Source organism: Psammomys obesus, unplaced genomic scaffold, assembly GCF_907164565.1.
Source record: "Psammomys obesus unplaced genomic scaffold, mPsaObe1.curated_primary_1811, whole genome shotgun sequence".
NCBI lineage: Eukaryota > Metazoa > Chordata > Mammalia > Rodentia > Muridae > Psammomys > Psammomys obesus.
The window spans coordinates 8,019,071-8,039,279 of record NW_026596120.1 but is presented as its reverse complement, the minus strand read 5'-3'; the positions used below and the strand labels follow the sequence as shown (position 1 = coordinate 8,039,279).

General features: G+C 47.3%; 1 protein-coding gene across 1 annotated transcript in view; it reads left to right on the top strand.

Annotated features, from left to right (window-relative positions):
* Nucleotides 1-7,128: 7,128 nt before the first annotated feature.
* Nucleotides 7,129-20,209, top strand: part of Clstn2 (calsyntenin 2) — a 572,340-nt gene continuing 559,259 nt past the window's right edge. Inside the window, exon 1 of the mRNA XM_055629720.1 lies at nt 7,129-7,265. Coding sequence (XP_055485695.1) covers nt 7,142-7,265 — 124 coding nt within the window. The 5' untranslated portion in view covers nt 7,129-7,141. The remainder of the gene's footprint in view (nt 7,266-20,209) is intronic.

The window sequence follows — 20,209 nt, the reverse complement described above, 5'->3', positions numbered from 1 at the left end:
TCAGTCCCAGGCTGTAGTCATCATGCTGGAGGAAGCCGTGGCTGATGCTCTCTGCCCACATTATCGACACACGTGTACTGACCAGGGGAAGACCTCTCCATTTCCCTCAGCCTCACCTGGGGAAGGTCTTGCCATGGCCATGGATCGAGGCATGGGGGTCAATGACATGATAGTGATGGTGTCAACGATACATACTCACTCAGGACTTCATTGGCCTCGGACAAGAAGGTTCCTTAATCTCCCTGTGTAATCACTTAATACCTTTAAGCTTAGTTTTCCTAGGTGTCTAATGGAAATAAGAAATCTCTCTTTTCAGTCTTTTTCTGGGTTCAATGAGGTAAAGTATACTGTTGCCTACTACATAAAGGATGACTTCCTTTAACATGCCTAGGTGGAGCAGAGCTCTGGAATCACAGGTTGGTTAGGTTTTGGTACTCTCAATACACCCAAAGTTCTCTGATAGGTGGTGCAGGCTGCTGCTTCCATGACCACGCTGGCAAGGATGCTAGTGGTGCTGGGACTAGTGTGGTTCCATGTACATCCCTACCCATCTACATTTTACCTGTACAGAAACAACACATGCTAAAGTAAAAATCAGGATAAGCTGCAACTTCTGTAACACTGATGCCCACCATAACTATCTATCAATGGTTGCATTTACTGTGCCCCTGCTGTATGGCCAAAAAGAAATTTAGTTGTTTTTCATTCATCCCTGAAAGCACCCAGGCTTCCTTGGGCTCCATTTGCAGAAAAACAAAAACAAAAACTGAGGTACAAATGGTAAGGAACTTTCAAGGCAGACACCCAGAGGAAAACAGTTGAATTGTGGTTCCCTCAGCCTATCTGAGTCTAGAGGTTACTTTCTTATTATTAAGATCCACTCATTCCATTTTTAAAAACTGAATCTATTCTTTTACCTCTGCAAGTCTCAAAATTTGAGCTACCAAGGGGGCTACTTATACTTGACTTAGCCAGCACTTTGCCTTTCTACCAGTCTTTATTGTGGGAAAAATTATTTCCTTGTTATTCTTGATACATATTAAACCACCCCATACCTTAATGGCATATACAGCCATTTCATTTTATGTAGGCATAAGGTTATTGTGTAATTCGAATGCTGATTTCTGTAACCCCCGTATCTGGTTGCAATTCTTGTTCTGAGAATCTCCTGGCTCAATGTTGTGTAAACACTGCTCCCCAATTGTCCCCTGTTATGCCAATAAAACAGTGCACATCCAATCACTGAGCAAGGGAGAGAATAGAGCTGGACTTCCTGCCAGCCAGGGGAGGAGGAGTAAGAAGAGGACCTAGGGGCAGAGGTCCAAGAGACGTCAGGAGAGGAGCTGGAACAGAGAAAGCTACAAAGTGCAAGTATCTCTGAGATGCACACTGGGAGGAAGCTGAATTAGTTTAGAGGGTTAAATGACCCCTAAATTCTCCTCAACTGTGCTGTGAAGCTTGTTTAAATAATATAATAGAGTCTCAATTATTTGTGTGATGGCTGGGTTAAGAGAAAAACTGAGAAACAAACATAATCTTATAAAATAATCTTTAACAACTGTCCTCCTGAATTCTGTGGCTAGGAGTCAAGACTTAGTGGAAATAACTTGACTTCGTTCCACAGTACCCAAGGAAGATAATTGTCTGGAGTAGGGGTGGATCCTGGGCACTGGGTGACTTCACAGCTAGCAAATAGATTATCTGGAGGTTCTTGGATGACTCAAATGTCAGATTTAGGTCAGAACATCAATGTCACATCATGAAGCCTTCTCACATGGCCTGCGGTGCCCGCACACAGTGGTCTCAGAACTTCCGTGTGGAAAGCTAGACTTCCCACATGGAAGTGCCAACCTTCACACATCAGCACCTTAGCAAACAAGGCAGAAGCTATTGTGATTGGCACAGAGAAGTCAAACAGTGTCACTGAGGCTGAAGTCAGTGCTCAGATTCAAAGAAAGGAGACAGAGATTTCTGTCTCGCAGTGGAAGAATATCACTGAATTTTATGGATGTTTTCGCAGAGACTACCCTGAGGGTAAGGCAGTGTTTAGGAATAATGTCTCATTGTAATGAATGGCATCTGCTTTCCTTTTTCTATTTCTTTTTTTTTTTTTCTTTCCTTTTTTTTCCTTTGGTCAGGGCATTCTTTCTAAGCATAAAACACCCAAGTCCAAACAGCATTGACAATGAGCAAATAAGCACTTCTTCTGTCTAACAGGAAGAAACACGTGAACTTAAAACCAGAAGCAAACAAGCCCAACCAAAATGGAACCAGTGGTTCTTGATCTGACTGGGGTGACTGGGGAATGAAAAAAGGACAGACACGTACGCAGAAAAGTGGGGTCAGGTGGGCCGTGTGCGCTCTGATGGAGCGACACTGAGTACCTGACAACCTAGAACCTCAGTGTGCTGTGTATCGTACAGGGCAGCAGTTGGCTGGTCCCTGTGGCACGTGCCTGTAGGGGGCAGTCTAAGGGTATAGACATCTGGAAAGAGGAAGCTGCAGTTGCTAGGCTCTTCACACAACTGCCAACGTTACTCTCAGACCAGAGGACTGGCTTTGTCCTCCCACTCATCCTCATCCTTCCCAGTGGTGACGGGGAGGCTTGTGGTGACGGGGAGGCTTGCAATCCCGTGGGTTTGAGGTGTTAGGTCCTTTGACATGGCTGTGTACGTAGCCACAATATATACTCACTCAGGACTTCTCTCTTTACATATTTACTCAAGGTTTCTACCTCCTCTCACAAAAACGACCAAACCAACCAACCAACCAACCAACCAACCAACCAACCAACCAAACAAACAAACAAAGATTTCTATTGCAGCAGCAGCATCTGTCCCTGTATCAAAATTTTGAGAGTGAAGTAGAAAACTAAGTGATAGTCTTAGTTGCTCGAGGGCCCCAGAGACCCTGTTTTACCTGCAGAGATGGGGTAGGGGGAGACATACCCAATTCTAGTTTTTTGAACATCAGTTTTCTGCCTGTCTTAGAGCTTCTATTGCTGCAACAAAACACCATAACCATTAAAAGCAAGCTGGGGAGGAAAGGGTTTTACACTTCACCAAAGAAAGTCAGGACAGGAACTCAAGGAGGGCAGGATCCTGGAGGCAAGAGCTGATGCAGAGGCCATGGAGGGTGCTGCCTACTGGCTTTCTTATAGAACCCAGGACCAGAAGCCCAAGGATGGCACTACCCACAATGGGCTGGGTCCTCCCCCATCACTAACTGAGAAAGAAAATGCTTTACAGCTGGATCTCATGGAGGCATTTCCTCAACTGAGGCTCCTTCCTTGCTGGTGACTCTAGCTTGTGACAAATTTGTATACAAAACCAGCCAGAATACCACCCTTTTCTTCAAAGTTAAGTACTCTTGGTTGAATTAAATGTGGACCATGTATAAAGTTCCCATTTAATTTTCTTTTTAAAAAAGTTAGTTTCCATAAGTAGGTATATAATTTACTTATTTTCTTCATTTATTCAGCTTAAATTATTCAGGGGCTGTGTTTTGGTGCTTAATTGGGCAAAGCATTAATGACCCTGTTGAAAATGGGAGAGAAATGCTGTGTTTATGTGAGATCTGTTCCTGTTAGATTCTATTTTCTGGAATGGAGGAGTTATTTATTTATTAAAACTATTGACCCAGATGAATTGTCTGAGATTCATTATTGCCTTGTAGGTGGGGCCCTGGACTTGAGGCTTCCAGCAGCCAAGGCCTTACATCAACCTCCCCTCCCTCCCCCCCCCCTGTGAAATTTTGATGGAGGCTTTTAAATGAACAAGAGTGAGCCGAGGATAAGGAGTGTGGCCTTAACAAACTTGGAGATGTGTATCACCACTTTGGTAATAACTGGCTATTTAAATGGTCATTACTCAGAGGTGATGAAGGATAATGATTTTAAAAGTCAAACCTCAAAGCTACCTTTTCCGATCTGAAACTATTTTTCGTTGCTCATGTGTCCCCTGTGCCTCTCCCCAAATCCATCACATATGGGGCCAAAGATGGAATGTGGAATTAGGTAGATGTGAATTGATATTCTGCTCGATTATGCGAATGTTGATAAGATATTCAAACTCTGGGAGGAAGAAATCTGGTCACAACACAATGGGAAATAGTGACCGCTGTTGCAGAAATTAAAGGGCCCATGAGATACGCCACCCCCATTTACCCAGGCTATCCCGGGGAGCATGGGATCCATTGGCTGCTGCTCTGCTCGATCTGGAGTAGCCCAGCAGAGGTGCACAGCACAGTGGAAATGGCATGGCTCAAAGATCTTGTGGTCTGACTATTTTTAAGATAAAATTTCTTACTTTCACTTACTCTGACCCAGGTCATTTCGTCTTTCCCTGACCCAGGCAAGCCAAATCATGGTTTGAGAGCCTCGGAAAGTAGGTGAAGAAGGAGACATTTTTGCATTTGTCAAACATTGACCAGATGCAGCGGATTGAGCATCTCATATTTGTTTTCCACTCTTTGTAATGACCCAATGCAGTGGATATAGTATTGCTTAATCAATTTACTCCCAAACACAGTGACTTAACGGAACAACCATTTATATTTCTTAACTGTCAGCTGGACATTCTGATGTGGGCCTGGCTTGGCTGATCTTACCTGAGCTTGCTCATGTGTCTGTGGTTAACCTGTGGGTCATTTGTGCTGACCACTTTAGAGCGGCGTTGGCTGGCTGGGACAGCTTAGCTCTGTGCTATGCAGAAGCCCAAGAAAGAGAAAAACGAAATGAAACAAAACAAAACAAAACAAAACAAAAAACAAACACGTTACTGCTCAGGCTAAAGCAAACCACACAGCCAAGCTCAGAGATAGCCAAGCTCAGAGGTGGCGAAGCTGAGCGACACTACAGGGAACAGCTTCAGAGAGGCGTGACTAAACAGAGGCCACTGCAGCGCCTGATCTGGCAATGTATTCTCATCCTCCTTCATGAGAAGAGATGGATGGGAGCCATGTTGTGCCTGTTGGTTAAGTGTTCTGTCCCTGCTGCCCCCCCCCCCCGTCATTGCCTGCTTGAGGATATTTTATAATTAGTTCTGTGTTCTACTTCTCATTTTTTTTTGGTCCGAATTTGAAATTTCATGTTAAATTTTTGGGGCCGGTTGGTTCTTAACAACAGTTAGCATAAGGACTTTGAGGGACGGCGTTTACTCAGTGAGGAAGTTATTGCTCGAGTAAACGTGGGCTGAATTGGATGGAGCACAAGTGAAAGGAAATTAGTGGGTTTTACAATTCTCTCATTCGCTGGCTCCTCTGGCTTTGCACAGTCACCATCCACCACCGCAGGCCATTCTTTCTGGATTATGACTTTAAAATTCCGAGAAGGGTCCAATCTTGATGTGGGCCTGGCACTTGCTAGCCTCTTTACTTTGGCTAAGGGAAGGGCCCTATGCCCCCATTTCCTCCAGTAGGAAAGGACAATAGCACAGGTATTGCTTCATAGACTAAAGGGGACCTGCTGGTGAAGGGCACGGCGGGGGGGAGGGGTGACTCCCTGGTCCCCTGCAGCCACCAGGATTTTCAGCTGTTCACAGCTGAAGTCTCCTTTCAACACCACAGGGTCCCCCGGGTGCTCTGCCAGGACCCCACAGGGAGGCTGAACAGCAGAAGGCTTTTAATGCATTTTATGGCTTGGTTGAGTGCTCTAAACTACACTTATTAATTATGAGATGCTGTTTAGTCAGTGTTGCAAAATAGACACTTGGCTAATTGATTTGTATAGGCTCACATTGAACACCTTAAAGACTGCGCAGGGCCATAACACGCGGAACGACTCTTAACTGCTTTCATCCCCTTTGACTTCTCAGAGAGGGACCAAGACTGTGCGTCCTTCAGTCCTTCACTGCCTAACACAGCATTTACAATTTGTTTAGTGCTCAGGAAACGCCTCGAACGAACGGAATGAAGGGATAATTTTGCTTGTTTCTGTGTCTTTCTATTTACCTCATTTCTCCACTTTCACCCGACCCTTGCATGGCGAGGAAACAGCGTATCTATGGAGATACACCCAGGGATTTGTTCGGGACCGTTAGTTGATTTTGCTGGAACCTTCTTGGTGCTTTTGAAGCCCGAGTGTGGTTGAGGATGTGGAGAAGAACATAAACCCACCTCCCGGGGGAGAATGGTGTTCCCTGGCCTGAGGTTTTAGGAGGCATGACATCAAATGCCATTCTCCTACAGAGGCCGTGACAATAGAAAGGCGGCAACTTCCGAGGAGGGGAAAGTTTGACTGTGGTTCCCACTTGAGACTGAAGGTTGCCTTTTCACACTCAGCCGGTCCCTCCGTCTGGAGAGGTGGCTGCCCCTGCTTCTCTGAGATGGCGCAGAGCCCGGGCATTGCTCTGCGGGTCCTAGGCGATCTCTGCCCTACAACTCCTGGAGGCACCGGCGCTTTGCAGCTCTAGCGAGCGCCTGGCGCCCTCCCCAGACCAGGCGGCACAGAGCGTCCATCCCTAGACCACGGCCAAGGGCAGGGCCCGCAGAGACACCGTCCTGGCCCCTCCGCAGGGAGGTGGGTTCAAAGGGCGCATCAGGGTAGGGTCGCCAGCATCTTTACAGAAGATCCCCAGGCCGCGGGCTGTCACTTCGTGGAGCAGCTCGCCTCAGCGCGCGCAGCGGCAGTCTGGAGAGCTGCATGGGTGGGTGGGTGCGTGGGGGACGCCAGGCCCTAAAGGCTCCTCGGAGCTTCCCGCTAGAGTCCTCGGGGAGCCGGCGCCTGACCGAGCCGGATCACGCGAGTGCTCGGCTTTGGGGGGGGGGGGGGGGGGGCGGAGCAAAGTGGGGGGCCAGAGCGGCGAGGCGGGGGGAGCGCGCAACCCCGCTCCAGTGTCCGCGTCTCATGAATATGCAACCAGCCACCTCCCCTCCCTCCGTGACGTCACGGGCCGTCCCGGGGTGAGCGCCGGAGCCGCTCCGGGTCCGCGCCAGTGAGTGCTGCCTTTTGCCGGCGAGCGAGCAAGCGAGAGAGCGAGCGAGCGGCCCGGCGGAGTGCAGCGGGGGGCCGAGGGTGAGGGCGGCAGCGGCGGCGGCGCACCCGGCAGCGAGAGCGAGGCGCGGCGGGCACCGGCGGGCACCGGCGAGCGAGGCCGGCGAGGGCGGTAGGCGGCGGCGGCGGCGGCTCGGCGGCGGCGAGAGGATGCTGCCGGGAAGGCTGTGCCTGGTGCCGCTCCTGCTGGCGCTGGGCGTGGGGAGCGGCGGCGGCAGCGGCGGCGGCGGCGGCGGCGGGGACAGCCGGCGGCGCCGCCTCCTCGCGGCGAAAGGTGGGTGCTGGGGAAGTTTTCTTTCTCTTCGGGAGGGGGGCAGGGGGCTGGAGGACACAGACTCGCCGACTTAGGTGCGCGCGTGGTACCCACCCTTCCTTGTCGCCGCAGCTTCGGCTCCTTGAGCGCACGGTACCCCGAAGTCGGCGGCGCCCTAAGCTTTGGACCCCAGGAGGTTCTCCGGCCCAACCTCTGGGCGGGGTCCGGGCGCCGAGGAGAGGGAGAGGGTCTGGGTAGTGCAGCGAACTTTGGGGGGCGTGTGTGCTGGGGTGGGAGCGCCGCGGGGCTCGGCTCAGCAGGGCAGGGCACGGGCTTTGCAGCGGGTGCATGGAGGTGGCAGAAGCAGGTGTCTGTCTGCTCCTGCCCCAAGGGCAAAAGCCAGGGGCGTCTCGAAAGGAGTGTGCCTAGCTGGACTGGTGCTCCCGGATGCTGTGGGAACTTGCAGGCACCTGAGAACCTTGCCCGCGCCCCGGCGCTCCGCAGGCTCCGCAGCGCGGGCTCTGGCTCCCCTGGGAACGCACGCCCTCCTGATGCTCAGAGTCCGGAAGAACCTCGGGTTGCGATGGTCCCCACCGCCGCTGGCCTTCGGCTTTTCTCCGGAGGTCCGGGGCTCCTCTTCAGTCTTTCTAATTGATCTTGACCTCTCCAAATCCTCCAAGATTCTCCTGGATGCTGGCTGGCGCTACCAGGGGAGCCTAGGAGCCGGCGAGCCCCAGACTTTGACAGCTGCCTGGGAGCGCCGGGTGGAGCGCAGGTTGGGGAACAGGCGTCTGGAGGGCGGGTCTGGAACGGAAGGCCCTGAGGTAGCCTGAGGAGGTTAGGAGGCAATCTGCGGGAGCCGGGTTGAGGTGGATGGAGGTGGGCTCCGGGGAGACTGTGGCTGATTTCAGGATGGAGCGCTCGGCTTAACTGTAACTTGTTGATTCTCCGCGCTGTTGACAGAGGGCTGGCGTGCTTTTGGTTTCCGCCAGGTAAAGGTGAGGGAGGATATGGGGTTCTTGGAATCCTGCCTGGCAATAGTTTGAGGACGGAGGTTTTGTCCTTGTTGGGAAAAGACGACTAGAGACAGCCTGATTTAGAGGCTAGCAGAGAAAGGAAGGCGCTCTCTGGAGACTGGGGAGTTGGGGAAGCAGGACATTTGCCTTGTCTGGGCTCTGGGAACTGCCTCTCCCTCTCCTGTCATTTGCAAGTGATAAATTTGGAGAGAGAGTTATTTCCATTTTTTAAAATCTATTAATTTTTTGTGACATAATCTTAAAAAAATATGCACAAGTGTCTTTTAACATTCATCCCGTCCCCAAGCCTCAATGAGGAGTTTCTTCTTTGAAAAGAGAAAAAAAAAAAAAAGTCTTAAAAAGTGACATGGTAAAGGGGGCTCTGTATGAAGAAACCAATGTGATGTGCTATTGTTCCGGTTTAAAAAAGGGTGAAAAACAGCGACCATCCCTGTAAATAGCTTGCTCTCTCCTTCCAGTACGGGCGCTTTGATAGGCAAGTAGATTTCTTTCTTTTGAGGATGTCTATCACTTTTTTGCAGAGTATGTGGCATATTTACAAGAAGGCAGGGAGCCCGCAGTAAGTAAAGACTAGCGAAAGAAGTAATTTGGGAAGAGAATTCCATTTGTGGAACAGTTGCCGAGTTCGGTGAGAATGGGAAGCCAGAGGTCAGGGAGAGAAAGTAAATCAATAACAGTGCAGGCTTCCACTGACCTATATTATGTGGACATATGTATATATACACGTGTATATACCTACGTTCTTTATTTTCTTCACTTAGAACAAGTTTAAAGCCAAGCCATTGGTGAAAGTTTACAAATGGCCGTGAGAATGGGAGCGACTCTGTGAATTCCTCTTGTCTTTCCCCTTCCAGCCACTAGGGGGCAGCAAAGAGCACCACTTGCTATTTATCATTTATTTATTTTGAGAGTAGTAGTATTTGGTCACATGTGCCTTTATCATAACAGTTTCCTTGATATTTACAGGGCATACTTCCTTAATTTCAATGCACTTGGAGTTTGCATCCCTAAACCACATAATCCCTGAGGAATAATTTCTATGTTACACACCCTGCCCCGACATTGTTGTTTTTAAAGTCCCTATAATTTTGATTCCCATCTTCGTAAAAGAGAAGACTCAGAAGGGCCTGGGAGAGAGACTGGACAGAGAGACAGCTTTCTTTCTCAGTGCACTTCCCAAGTCTACAGGTAGAGAGAAGAGCGACGTGTTCTGCCTCCACCGTTCTTGCTTCTTGCAGCAGTGGACCCGGAAGCTAATCTCTGACAACTGTTGGGTCTTCACTGAATGCCGAGCTTTCAGTGTGACTGCGTTCCAATAGCAGACATGATACAGTGCCCAGGCAGATAAACCTGCCTCTTCACCATCCTTTGCCTAGGATAGCCATAAACAGCAAACCTTTCCTGCATTCTTTGAAAAGACCAGGTTATATCTATTGCACACATTCTATGAAGAACGCTTTGAAGCCATTCTAGAGAAAGGTGCAACTTATCAAAAAGAAAGATGATGGACTCCAGACACTCTCCTGAAGGGTTATGTTAAATGTAATACAGTGCTAGCAGGGTCACAACTTCAAGGGCTCGGTATACATTGTCTTTCTATTTGCCAGACTTCAGGCTTAGGGGTCACTCAGTCCAGTCCTTGGGTATAGAATCAGTTACTGGAGGCTCATCTAGTGAGCATGTATGCGGGCCTGGGTATGAGGTGGGAATCAGAACCTACTCGTATCTGTGGAAACCAGAGTTCTGTCTGAAGGAAGCAGTGTCATTCTTTCATCCACAGACTCGAAACCACCTTTGACTACTGCGCAATATTTCACATTGCAGCACCCGTCCTGAAGGGTGATGTGACCTCCTGCCGTGATGATTGTCCGTAATCATCTCGGGCAAGTAGCACTCGGCACTTAAGGATTTCATAGTTACCTTTCCGGCTGAGAAGCAAAGGCCCCAACAGTTCTCAGCATTGAACTAGAGTACACTCTGACCTGCAGGTATCCTGAGTCACCTCTGGTCTTCGGAGGTTTATAAGGCTTTTAGAAGATCTTCCTCAGCTTGATTCTCATTATTACCCAAGCGTGGTCGGACGAGGGGATGGTCTTCTCTAGGAACTTTCCTGGAAAGGCCCTTCTCAGAAAGTCATGTTTCTGCATTAGATGTGCCTATGTTTCCTTGCCTGATTCCAGACTGATCTCTGTGTCTTCACGGCTCCTCTGTATTGCTCAGCCTGGGCTCGACTGTGCGATGAGCAGCCAGCCATGTCTGGCTTAGTGTCAGCGGCTGCATGCAATCTTGGGTGGTGCCCTATTTTTTTTGATGTAGACATTTTACCTTCCTCTCCTGTCCTGTAAAGCGAAATTTGAGTGTAGCTCCCAGAGAAACTTGAGTTTGAATCTCGGCCTTATTACTCCCTCATTAGTTGATATAGCAAGTGAATTGATCCTTTGAGCCTTGGTTTCCACATCTATAAAGTGGGGATATAGAGCCCTGTCCTGCAAGGTGGTTGTTAGAATAGTATTCAGAAAGCTTCTATCTCAGACTGTGGTATAAAAGACACTGAATATACAATAACTTTATCAGTCCTCAAAACACCTGGTCATAGTGTCTAACACTTGCTGAACCTTCCCTTTTCTTCTTTGAAAGAATAGCTTTGTCTAATCAGCTCAAACTCAGTTCTCCCCGTTTCTCGGCCTTTTGGTTTTCCTTGTATGAGGATGTGCTTGCACAAGCAAATACCACATATGCATACAAACATACATGCACATACACACATGTGGTGTAACCAGAAACGCCTTTGGAAACACCTTTCATCTCTAATGGCCAGCCTGAGACTCAATGCAGAGCCAGCTGAGAGTAAGGCTTGGCAGTATGTTGGACACACATATAAATAAGCAACTGTATCCCCGTGTACACGCACCAGGGGTGTGGGAGGTTCTGGTTCCTGGAGGAGGAACTCGTGCGGTGTGATTTGGCTTATGAAAACAGATCATCAGCTAGGTTGCTACTTGCCTCTGGGCTTGTTGTTCTAGACAGAAGGTAAGTGTTCCTTTTCATCAGTGACGTTCACAGCATCCGAGATGATTTGTATTTCCTCGGATGAGGGTGACCCAAACTAGGATGACCAAAAGACAGCTTGAGACTCATTATCGTTTTCTTCTTTATTACTTAGCCCAGTCCTAATTGGACCCTGTGGAAATGGTTTTTGTCAGAAAATTAGGTTTTAAGGAAGGACCATGGGGAGGGCTTGGAAACCGCTGAACTGAAGCCACTGACACTGGGGTGTAGTCGAGGACTCAGCTGTGGGGAAGACAGATCAGAGGCAGGAGTGGGCAGAGGTTGGAAGAAAATGCCTGTGATGGGAGTTAGAATTATCCCAACATGCTGTGGACTCCTTTGGTTAGCCTGATCAGAAAGCACAGTTTCTGGCCTCCATCCTCCTGTCTGAGGGGAATTAAGACGATATTACCAACTCCAAAACTAGAGGCAGATTGTGCATGGATACCCTCAAAGTTTGGTAAGGAAGGAGAAAATTGCCAAGGCTAGGAGAAGTAGGGGAAGCTTTATGGAGAGGATGAAAGGAGTCTTGATGGATGAGGAGGAGCTGGGAAATTGGGTAGGTGTGGGTACAGGACAGGGAATGCCCTTGGTTGATAGACTGACAAAAGGGAGGAGCAAGCTCACACAGCCGTGATTCCATTGCTTGCACCAGAGCCTAGAGAATAGTGTGTGCTTATTGAGAGCAGGGACTGGAAACTCCAAGAAGGAATAGAACTTGTTCAAGATCTCACAGAAGTGGCAGGACTGAAATTTCCAACCCACAATAGTATGGTCAACATGGTTTCTCGGCTCAGGTAGCCTCCTTTAGCAGATTTGATTTGATGTGAGCTTGGGGGAGGCCCTGAGGCTAGGTCAGAGAGGCTCCATGGGACCCAAAGGTAATGCCTTTCTACCTGAGAAATCCTCCAAAATTGCCGCGGGAGCCTGTTTTAGTGGAAGCTTCACTCTCAGCCCTCCTTTGACGTGAACCTGACCTGCCCCCTTTTCCCGAAGCCCTCCCATCTCGCTGTGTCTCACGTCAAGCAGAAAAAGCAGCCGGCTGGTTCCTGGCCTCCTTACCAAGGGAATACTGCAACTGTCCTTAGGCAGGACCTGCGCTTTTCTTTCAAGAGCCCCAGAGTTTCCGACGTGGATGCTGCTCTACTGCAATGCCCTGGTTCTCCTGATGATCTGCTCTAGGGAGGGAGCTCCCCCCACCCCAAGGTTCGCTTGCTCCTTGTTTGGTTGTTTATTGCCCTTCAACGTGCATGCCACCTTCCTGTTTCCATAGAAGACTGTGGATCCCTGAAGGGAAATGTACCACTCAGCCCACTGAGACTGTCCGTAAGCACTGCATTCGAGAGCGTGCCTCTCATAGCACTTGAAAGTCCTCCAAGACTCAGCCATGCATCTCCGGCTACTTCCTGATTTTGGCTCGGCCTTTCCTCTACCGAATTACAGCCTGTGCTTTGCAGGGGTTTAAAATACCCAACCGTGCAGATGAGTCAGGACACTAACCACCACATACTAAGACGAGTGAAGGAGTCAGACCTCGCAGAGGCCTCCTTGGAGTCTGCAGACGCCGCGTCTGAGAATGTTTAACTGGCTGAAGATTTGAATTATTTCTGTGGAGTCATTGCATGAAATCATCATGTGAAAATTGTCAATTAAAAAATAAAAGCACATCTTTTTTTTTTTTTTTTGAGTCTTCTGACACTTTCTTTTCGCAATGTCTGTTTCATTATGTTGTTAAATAAATAGGCAGCCTTCATTTGATTCTAAGTAGAAAAACACACACCTTGGGGTGTCTGAGAAAGGCCTCAGTTTTCAGTTCTCATGGTCTGGATTCACCAATGAACTGGGGGTGGTGGTGTCTCTGGATTCAGAACCCCTGGGTATCTGGTTTTCTGTAGGCAGGAGGGATATTCATGGTACCCACTTCTGCTACCTCAGAAGTTCCAGGTATCCAGATAGATAGTTCTTTATGTCCTTTGAAGGCATAAGGTAGCTGAGAAAACAAAGTGATCATATTAAAGAGATTTGTTTTGAGACTTTGGGACTCTAATCCCCTAAACAAAGCTTTAGATTTTTCTCCCTTCATCTTGTCTTATAGGCTCAGTTAATTATATTTTCTGAAGTTTGAATTTAGTGAGGAGTCCCTCCCCAGTTCTTTGATGCACTTGCCACTCTGCTGGCAGTCCCCATAGTTATACATTAAATACAGCAGTTCCAAGCCCAGAATTTTCAGCAAAATAACGGAAAAAAAACCTGTTAATATTATGTCAAGCTGGTGTGTCCATTTTCCAATTTTCATGGATAACTGCATCACACCAAATTAATTAAAACAGATAAATGTTAATCTAATGCATGTCTTCTTGTAATTAATGAACTAAAACCATTACAGGAGCATTTGATTTATTATCTTAATTTATAAAATGTTGAGTTTTCCTATAAAGTTAGATATAGTAATAGGAGAAGCTGACCCATATATAGCATTAGGAAAAATAATCACATTTCTATAAATTAATCACTCTCTAAAAGGATATAGTTCATTAACACCATGAACTGAAAGTGTTAGATGTAAATTAGATTAACCTTTTTAGTGACACTTCCATTTATATTGTGTATCCTCTTCAAACTTAAAGCACTTTGCATATATTAATTCAATTAACCCTCCCCAGACCCTTGTTAAGTAAGTATATATATCAAAGTTGGAAGGGAGGAGAAAGGAAACCCTTCAAAACTATTGAAGTTACAGCCTTGGGATGTGTTATTTATGATTCCTTTGGAGCAGCAGTCTCTCTGGACTCCCATAGCTTGAGAACATGGGTAGGTATTCACGATTTCTCACTCCTGCTGCCAGGATCCACTTAACACCCTATATCTGCAGCCAGAGACACTTCTGCCTCATTCTCAGGCCAAATGTTGCAAAGAAACTTCTGGTTTATTGAGTAAGGTACACCCCATCAGCTCTAGGTTTGGTGAGGGACAGGGTCTGTTCAAATGGGTGCAGACAGATGCATCTGTGGGCCTTACCTGAGCATCCAGAGGGTGGGTGGTCTTCTTTGGGAAAGGCTGCTGACTTTATTCCAATTCCTGTACTTGACCATCTGGGTTTAAAGGACGGAATCTTCATCAAGACTTTGAGAGATAAGTGGAGGGAAAGCAAGGTTCAGATGGAGGTGGGGGCCAGGCTTAAACTTCATGCTCCAGGTTTCTCCTTCACTTGGGCCGGGGGAGGGGCAAGACTTCTATTCCTTCATCTGCTAGGATGAAGAGGAGGATCCGCTACCCATGGAGCTCACATACCTGTTTCTTAGGGCATGTGTACTGAGTGGATAGCTGGGTCTTGGAGCTTGCCACTAGGATTACCCTATCTTCCACAGGGGATCATGGTGTTTGGGAGTCTTTCCGTCATTGCAGAGGCTCCTGAAGACAGGAATGCTCATGGGGAAAGGGAGGGAAGAGATGGTCTTGTGGTTTAGAAACTTATGAATATTCATGGGTGAGACTAAGCATCTCCCCAGCTTGAGTACATATGGGTTTGGTAGCAGTTCATTTCTCCAACTCTTTTTGTTCCCCTCAAGTTCTCAGACCTAAAAAGCACTTTTTTTTAGGGATGGGTTTAGACTACATACCACAAATCTGGCCCCTTTGGAATGCAATAAGTCTCATCTTTGTAACTAGTGGTGCCCAACCTACTAAGGGAATGGCTGACCTAAAGGGATGAATCACTGATGACTAGATATGAAATTAAAGGTGGAGGGAGCAATTTTGGAGTGTGGAGTGTGGATTCTTTTTCATGCATCTGAAGTTGGAAACATCACTGAATCTGGTCCTTTCACCCACCATGCAGGGAAAGATGAAGCCTGCACAGTCCCAGGTTCTTACTTCATCTCTCTCTGCCTCAGAATGGCCCCAGCTTCCCTCCCTATACCACCATCTGGGAGAGACGATGGCAAATTAGGATGCATAGCCAAGAGCTGAAAACCAAGCTACTTCTCAGGAAACTCTCAGGCTGCTAGAGAAGGAGCAAATGCTGCATTTGCAGTACATGGCATTTTCAGAGTTTTCTTTGCATCTTCTTTTTGTTATTTTTGTTTGTGGGAATGTGAGTTCTCATTTAGAATGGAAAAGGAGGCTAAGATCATTTATAGTCAAAGTGAAAGAATGCTACAACCAAGGCCTGCCGCGTTCTTCTGGCTTCCTTTTTATTGTTCATACTGTTTCTTTTACCAAAGGAAAACCAATTATGTATGCTTTATTGCAGCATCAGCAGCAATCTCAGGATGGCCATTTTTTGATTACTAATTTTAAAATTATATTTAAGATAATTGTAAACGTAACTCTTATTTGCCTGATGTAATTCTTATCTTGGAAGCTTATTGCCTTCCATCTGCTAACCTAGGCCTAGTCCCGGAAGCTTCTAGCCTTTGTACAATCTAACCTAGGCCTAGAAAGCTTTCAGCCTCTGAGACTTACTGCTGAATATGCTCCCCCTTTCTAGTTCTTCCTGAACTCTGGATGGCTGTTTCAGTTCAGCTATTCTGGCTCAAACTCCTCTCCAACCTGACTGATTCCATCTGGCTTGTCTCTTGGTTTCTCACTGAATTACTCTGCTTGTCCTCATACAGACTTTGGCCATATGTTCTAAATCTTCTGGCTCCTTCTCATTTTCAGGCTTGTTCTGTCTTCACCTGTGTCTAGCTTGTTCTCTCTTCTAGCTGTCCCTATAAAACTCTCCCGGTAAAAACTGCCTCTGAATTCCACAAGCTGAATTGCTACAAACTCAACTCACTGCCTTTCAACTCACCAACTCAACTGAACCGCCTGAGCAGAAATGGCTAGAACTCAGAGATCTGTATGCCTCTGTCTCTTAAGTGTTGCAACAAACAGGGCCTACTTTTTTTTTTTTAACCTGAAACTTTCTCTTTGCCAGGCTGGCCTCATACTCAGAGATCTGCTTGCCTTTGTGTCATGGGATTATAGGCGTGTCTGTATTCCAGACCTAGAAGGTCTTTGGATGTGATCTCTTGCCAGAATAGCCATGTTCTGAATTAAAATTCCTCTACAGATATTTCAATGATATATGCTCTTTTTTTTTTAATTAGAAGCAGTGAAAATGTTTTTTTTTTTAATTATACATTGATCTTTTCCCCTTTGAACAATCTCCTGCTTCATTCCCACTCCAATTTTCCATTAGTTTAACTGTAGCCCCCTTCCCCACCCCAGAATAATTCTCCTTAGGAGGCGAATGAGAACCAGGGAGTGGCCAATAATCTTTCTTTGAAGGTGTAGCTGTCCTTTTAGGAAACCCAGGTCTCACCATTTTGTCCCTGAAGTGTGTCATAGGCTGCACACTTACTGCCTCACCATTGAGTATGTCTCCTGTCCCATCCTCCCTGTCCTGCAACAAATCTGCCTGCACGGAACACTCCAGAATATCTTACTCTCTCTTTATCCTTGGCAGCACCAAGGGTTGCTTCTGGCTGTTTCCTTGAAGCCGCTCCCTAACACACCACCAGTAATGACTAGAATCCTCACTATGAAAGCTTTATAATCTTACCAAAGACAGGTTCGTGATGAGCATTGTCTTTAAGCCACATTACCTGGTATGAATCCCGATTGCATGGGAAGTTTGAAGCTTCCACTGCTCTGGACGTAGGTCTGCGGGACGTTGGCATCCTCATTCTCTACTTCATCAACTCCTCGGGAAGGGAACATCTCTGACCTTGACAAGTGGTAATGGCACATGATCCCTGCTCTCATCTTGCTGTGTTTGGGATCTACTCTTCACATGGTAGCACTCTAGTTGCATGACAAACTATCTGGGGCAGTAGAGGTGGACATTTGAGGCAGGCAGATGTCTGCTGTATTTAAACCATGCTCAAATAATAGCAGCTTCTGTGGCCCAAAACTGGGACCCATCCCAGGGCCTGTGGAACACTTCTTCTATTATTTAAACTAGGTCAACAGTAGCCAGCCGCCTGTCCTTAGGAAGAAGGCTCTTGCTCATGCTGAATGTCAGCTGTGGTGGGTCTTGAGCGTGCTTCAGAGTCTGGTCCCGATAGAAGAAAATCTTGTCTTAGAAGTTTCTGTGGCTGTGGGCAAATAACAGACACCATTGTGTTTCTTCTTTTCTGGACCAAGGCGTTTGAGACACAGGGCTTGGCTTCCGGGGTAGCTTAGCACTTCCTCCTCAGCACAGCGGTCTGTAGAAGCCTAGTCCTCAGCATCCGTCACTTGTGTGTGAACTTCACTGTCTTTGGTAAATTCACCATCCTTGAAGTCACGGCCTCCTGAGCCCCACCTTGCTCTCTGTTGCACAGGACACCATAGACTACAGAAGAACATTGGCGCACACTGGTGAGAATTGAGTTGTAGCGAACAACTGCTGCATATCTGATGTTCTCCCAGTCAGCCCTTGGGTCCTCCTTGTCCCCATCAGCATTCTGTTCATCCCCACTGTACAAATCCTAAGTGGATAAAGCACGCCAGCTTTCCAAACAGATCGTTCGAAACGATTTGCAATTTGTAATATTGGATGCACTCGCACACCGACGGGAGGCTGCCGTTCTTAATTGGAAAAGCTTTGCTATCAATTAAGGTGGGACGGCCACTTGGCAGTGAGGCCTGTGTATTTCGAAGGCCACAGTTGGAGCATCGGGAAGCTGAGGGTGGTGCTGATTTCTCGCTGAGCTTTCCAGAAATGCACAAATGGGAATCTCTCTGAAGTCAGAACATTTACTTCGGGACCTAAGGAAATGCTGGTTCAAGTCTGAGCATTCATACATGACTTTGCACACAGGGAAATACTGCTTTGTTCAATCAAACCAAAGCCTAGAACTTCTGAGGCTGGCATTAGGAGGGATCTCTCCTAGAGGACAGTAGCTAGAGGTGTGGGTTAGGATATGTAGCTTGCAGAGGAGGGTAGGCTCCTGCCAGCCATGATTTTGCCCCTGAAATTCCCTTTCTCCTAGGGCTAAGTGTTGTTCTTTGGATAATACCATCATTCTGCATGTGTGCTAGCTCTGGGCTCACCCAGGCTACCTCTCTTCCCACAACTCTGGTTCAAATAGGAACAGCATCACCCTTGAGATATCAAGGCTGGAACATGAATCAGGCAGGCTTTACTAGTTTTAGAGTGTGTAACAGGAAGTAGGCAAAAAGGACCTTAGAACCGAGAGTATCTCTCTGTCTCTCTCTCTCTGGTGTGCAGATGCTTTGGCCTACATGTTCTAAAGGAAGGAATGAAGTAGCAGATGCTTGCAGTGGGTGCTTGCTGTGAGTTCCAGCAGCCATGAGATTCGATGCGAGTCACTGTGAATTCAATAGCCACCACCACGTCCAGGTGTCTAGCATCCGGGTGCTAATGACCTTGTGAGGTGGAAGGCGGTGACAAGCCTTTCACAGCTGGGGAAATGTTTATGGTGAACACGCTGAACAAGACAAGCTGCATGCTGGCCTCAGTCCTTAGGACCGAAGACGCAGGCTCTGTCAGAGCTATACAAAGAACATCTAGCTGACCTGCTGTGGTGTGGTTGGTCACCAAAAGAGAATGGTAAAGCTCAGGTGGAGATGTTCAGGCATAGGTGCCCACCGCTTCCCTCCCACTTCTCCCCCAGATACCAAAAAATGGATTTCACGCATGCTCACGAATTGAAATTGACTTACGATACACACAACTTTTGTAAATATATCCTATCTGGGGACTGTCAGTGGGAAGGTGGGGAATTCTACCCACTGGTAGCCAGGTGAAACGGGTTGACATTACCAGATGTTGTGTAGCTTCGTCGTGGTCCAGACTCAGACTGAATAAGAGCAGCTGTGATCACTCACTAAGGTTCCTTACGGGATGAGGTCTATGAGCATTGCCCTCATAGAAGGAGAAGGTAAACTCCTAAAGTTCACAGGGCTCAGGATGCTCACAGGCTCAGGGGCCTTTGTGAGTTCTTCATGAGGCTCATCTCTTCCCCAAAGCTAAATAAGAGGTGAAAGATGGACTGGGAAATTTGGAAGCTTTCCGTAGTGAAGCCATTTGCAGTTCCCTTTTCAGTAATGCAGATTTGCAAGGGCTGTTCATTCCATAGGTAGTATTTACTCTGGGGTGGGGTAGCTGCCTCTAAGTCCTACTTGGGACACCTTGGTGGTAGAGCCCAAGCAAGCACCCACTAGAACATCATTTAGACCAACAATGCAATGCAGAGAACATTTCTTTGCCTGGTTCAATGTGGAGACCCCTGCTTCTCTCCTTCGGTCCTTGATACGTGGAAGCGGGGCCAGTGGGTCATGGCATGCCTCACTCCTGTAGAGTAGGTGACTCCTTTGATTCAGATATGAGGCTAAAATTTTTAAATGATCTGGACTAAGTCTGCAATCAGAAGTCAATGGGAAGCTGTGAACCTACCTGGGATACATCTTAGGTGGTTGGCATCCATTGGGAAGGAGGAGGAGCTCAACGAAAACATGGAATGGTAGACTCAAATGACTGGCTGGACATACGGTCAACACTGATAGTCCAGGAATGAAACGTTGTTCTGTTGATGAAAAGGTTCTTCTCCATGCTTTCATTGATAATGTAGAGGAAGGAAGATTTTGATTTTGTTCTGCTTTTAAATCCCTATGTCTGGGTTTATTCCCCCCTCCCCTGATTTCATTTTGTTTGTTTGTTTGTTTGTTTGTTTTGTTTGTTTGAGACAGGGTCTCACTATGTAGCCTTGGCTAGCAACTCATAGAGATCTGCCTACCTCAGTCTCCAGAGTGCTAGGATTAAAGCTTCCTTCTTCCTTCCTTATAAGGTAGTTGTGTTGCTAAGGAGGAGACTATATTACCAACGAGAGATTCAGCAACTTAGAGATGAAAATGCAGTTTGACGGTTTGATTTAATGGGGGATAGCA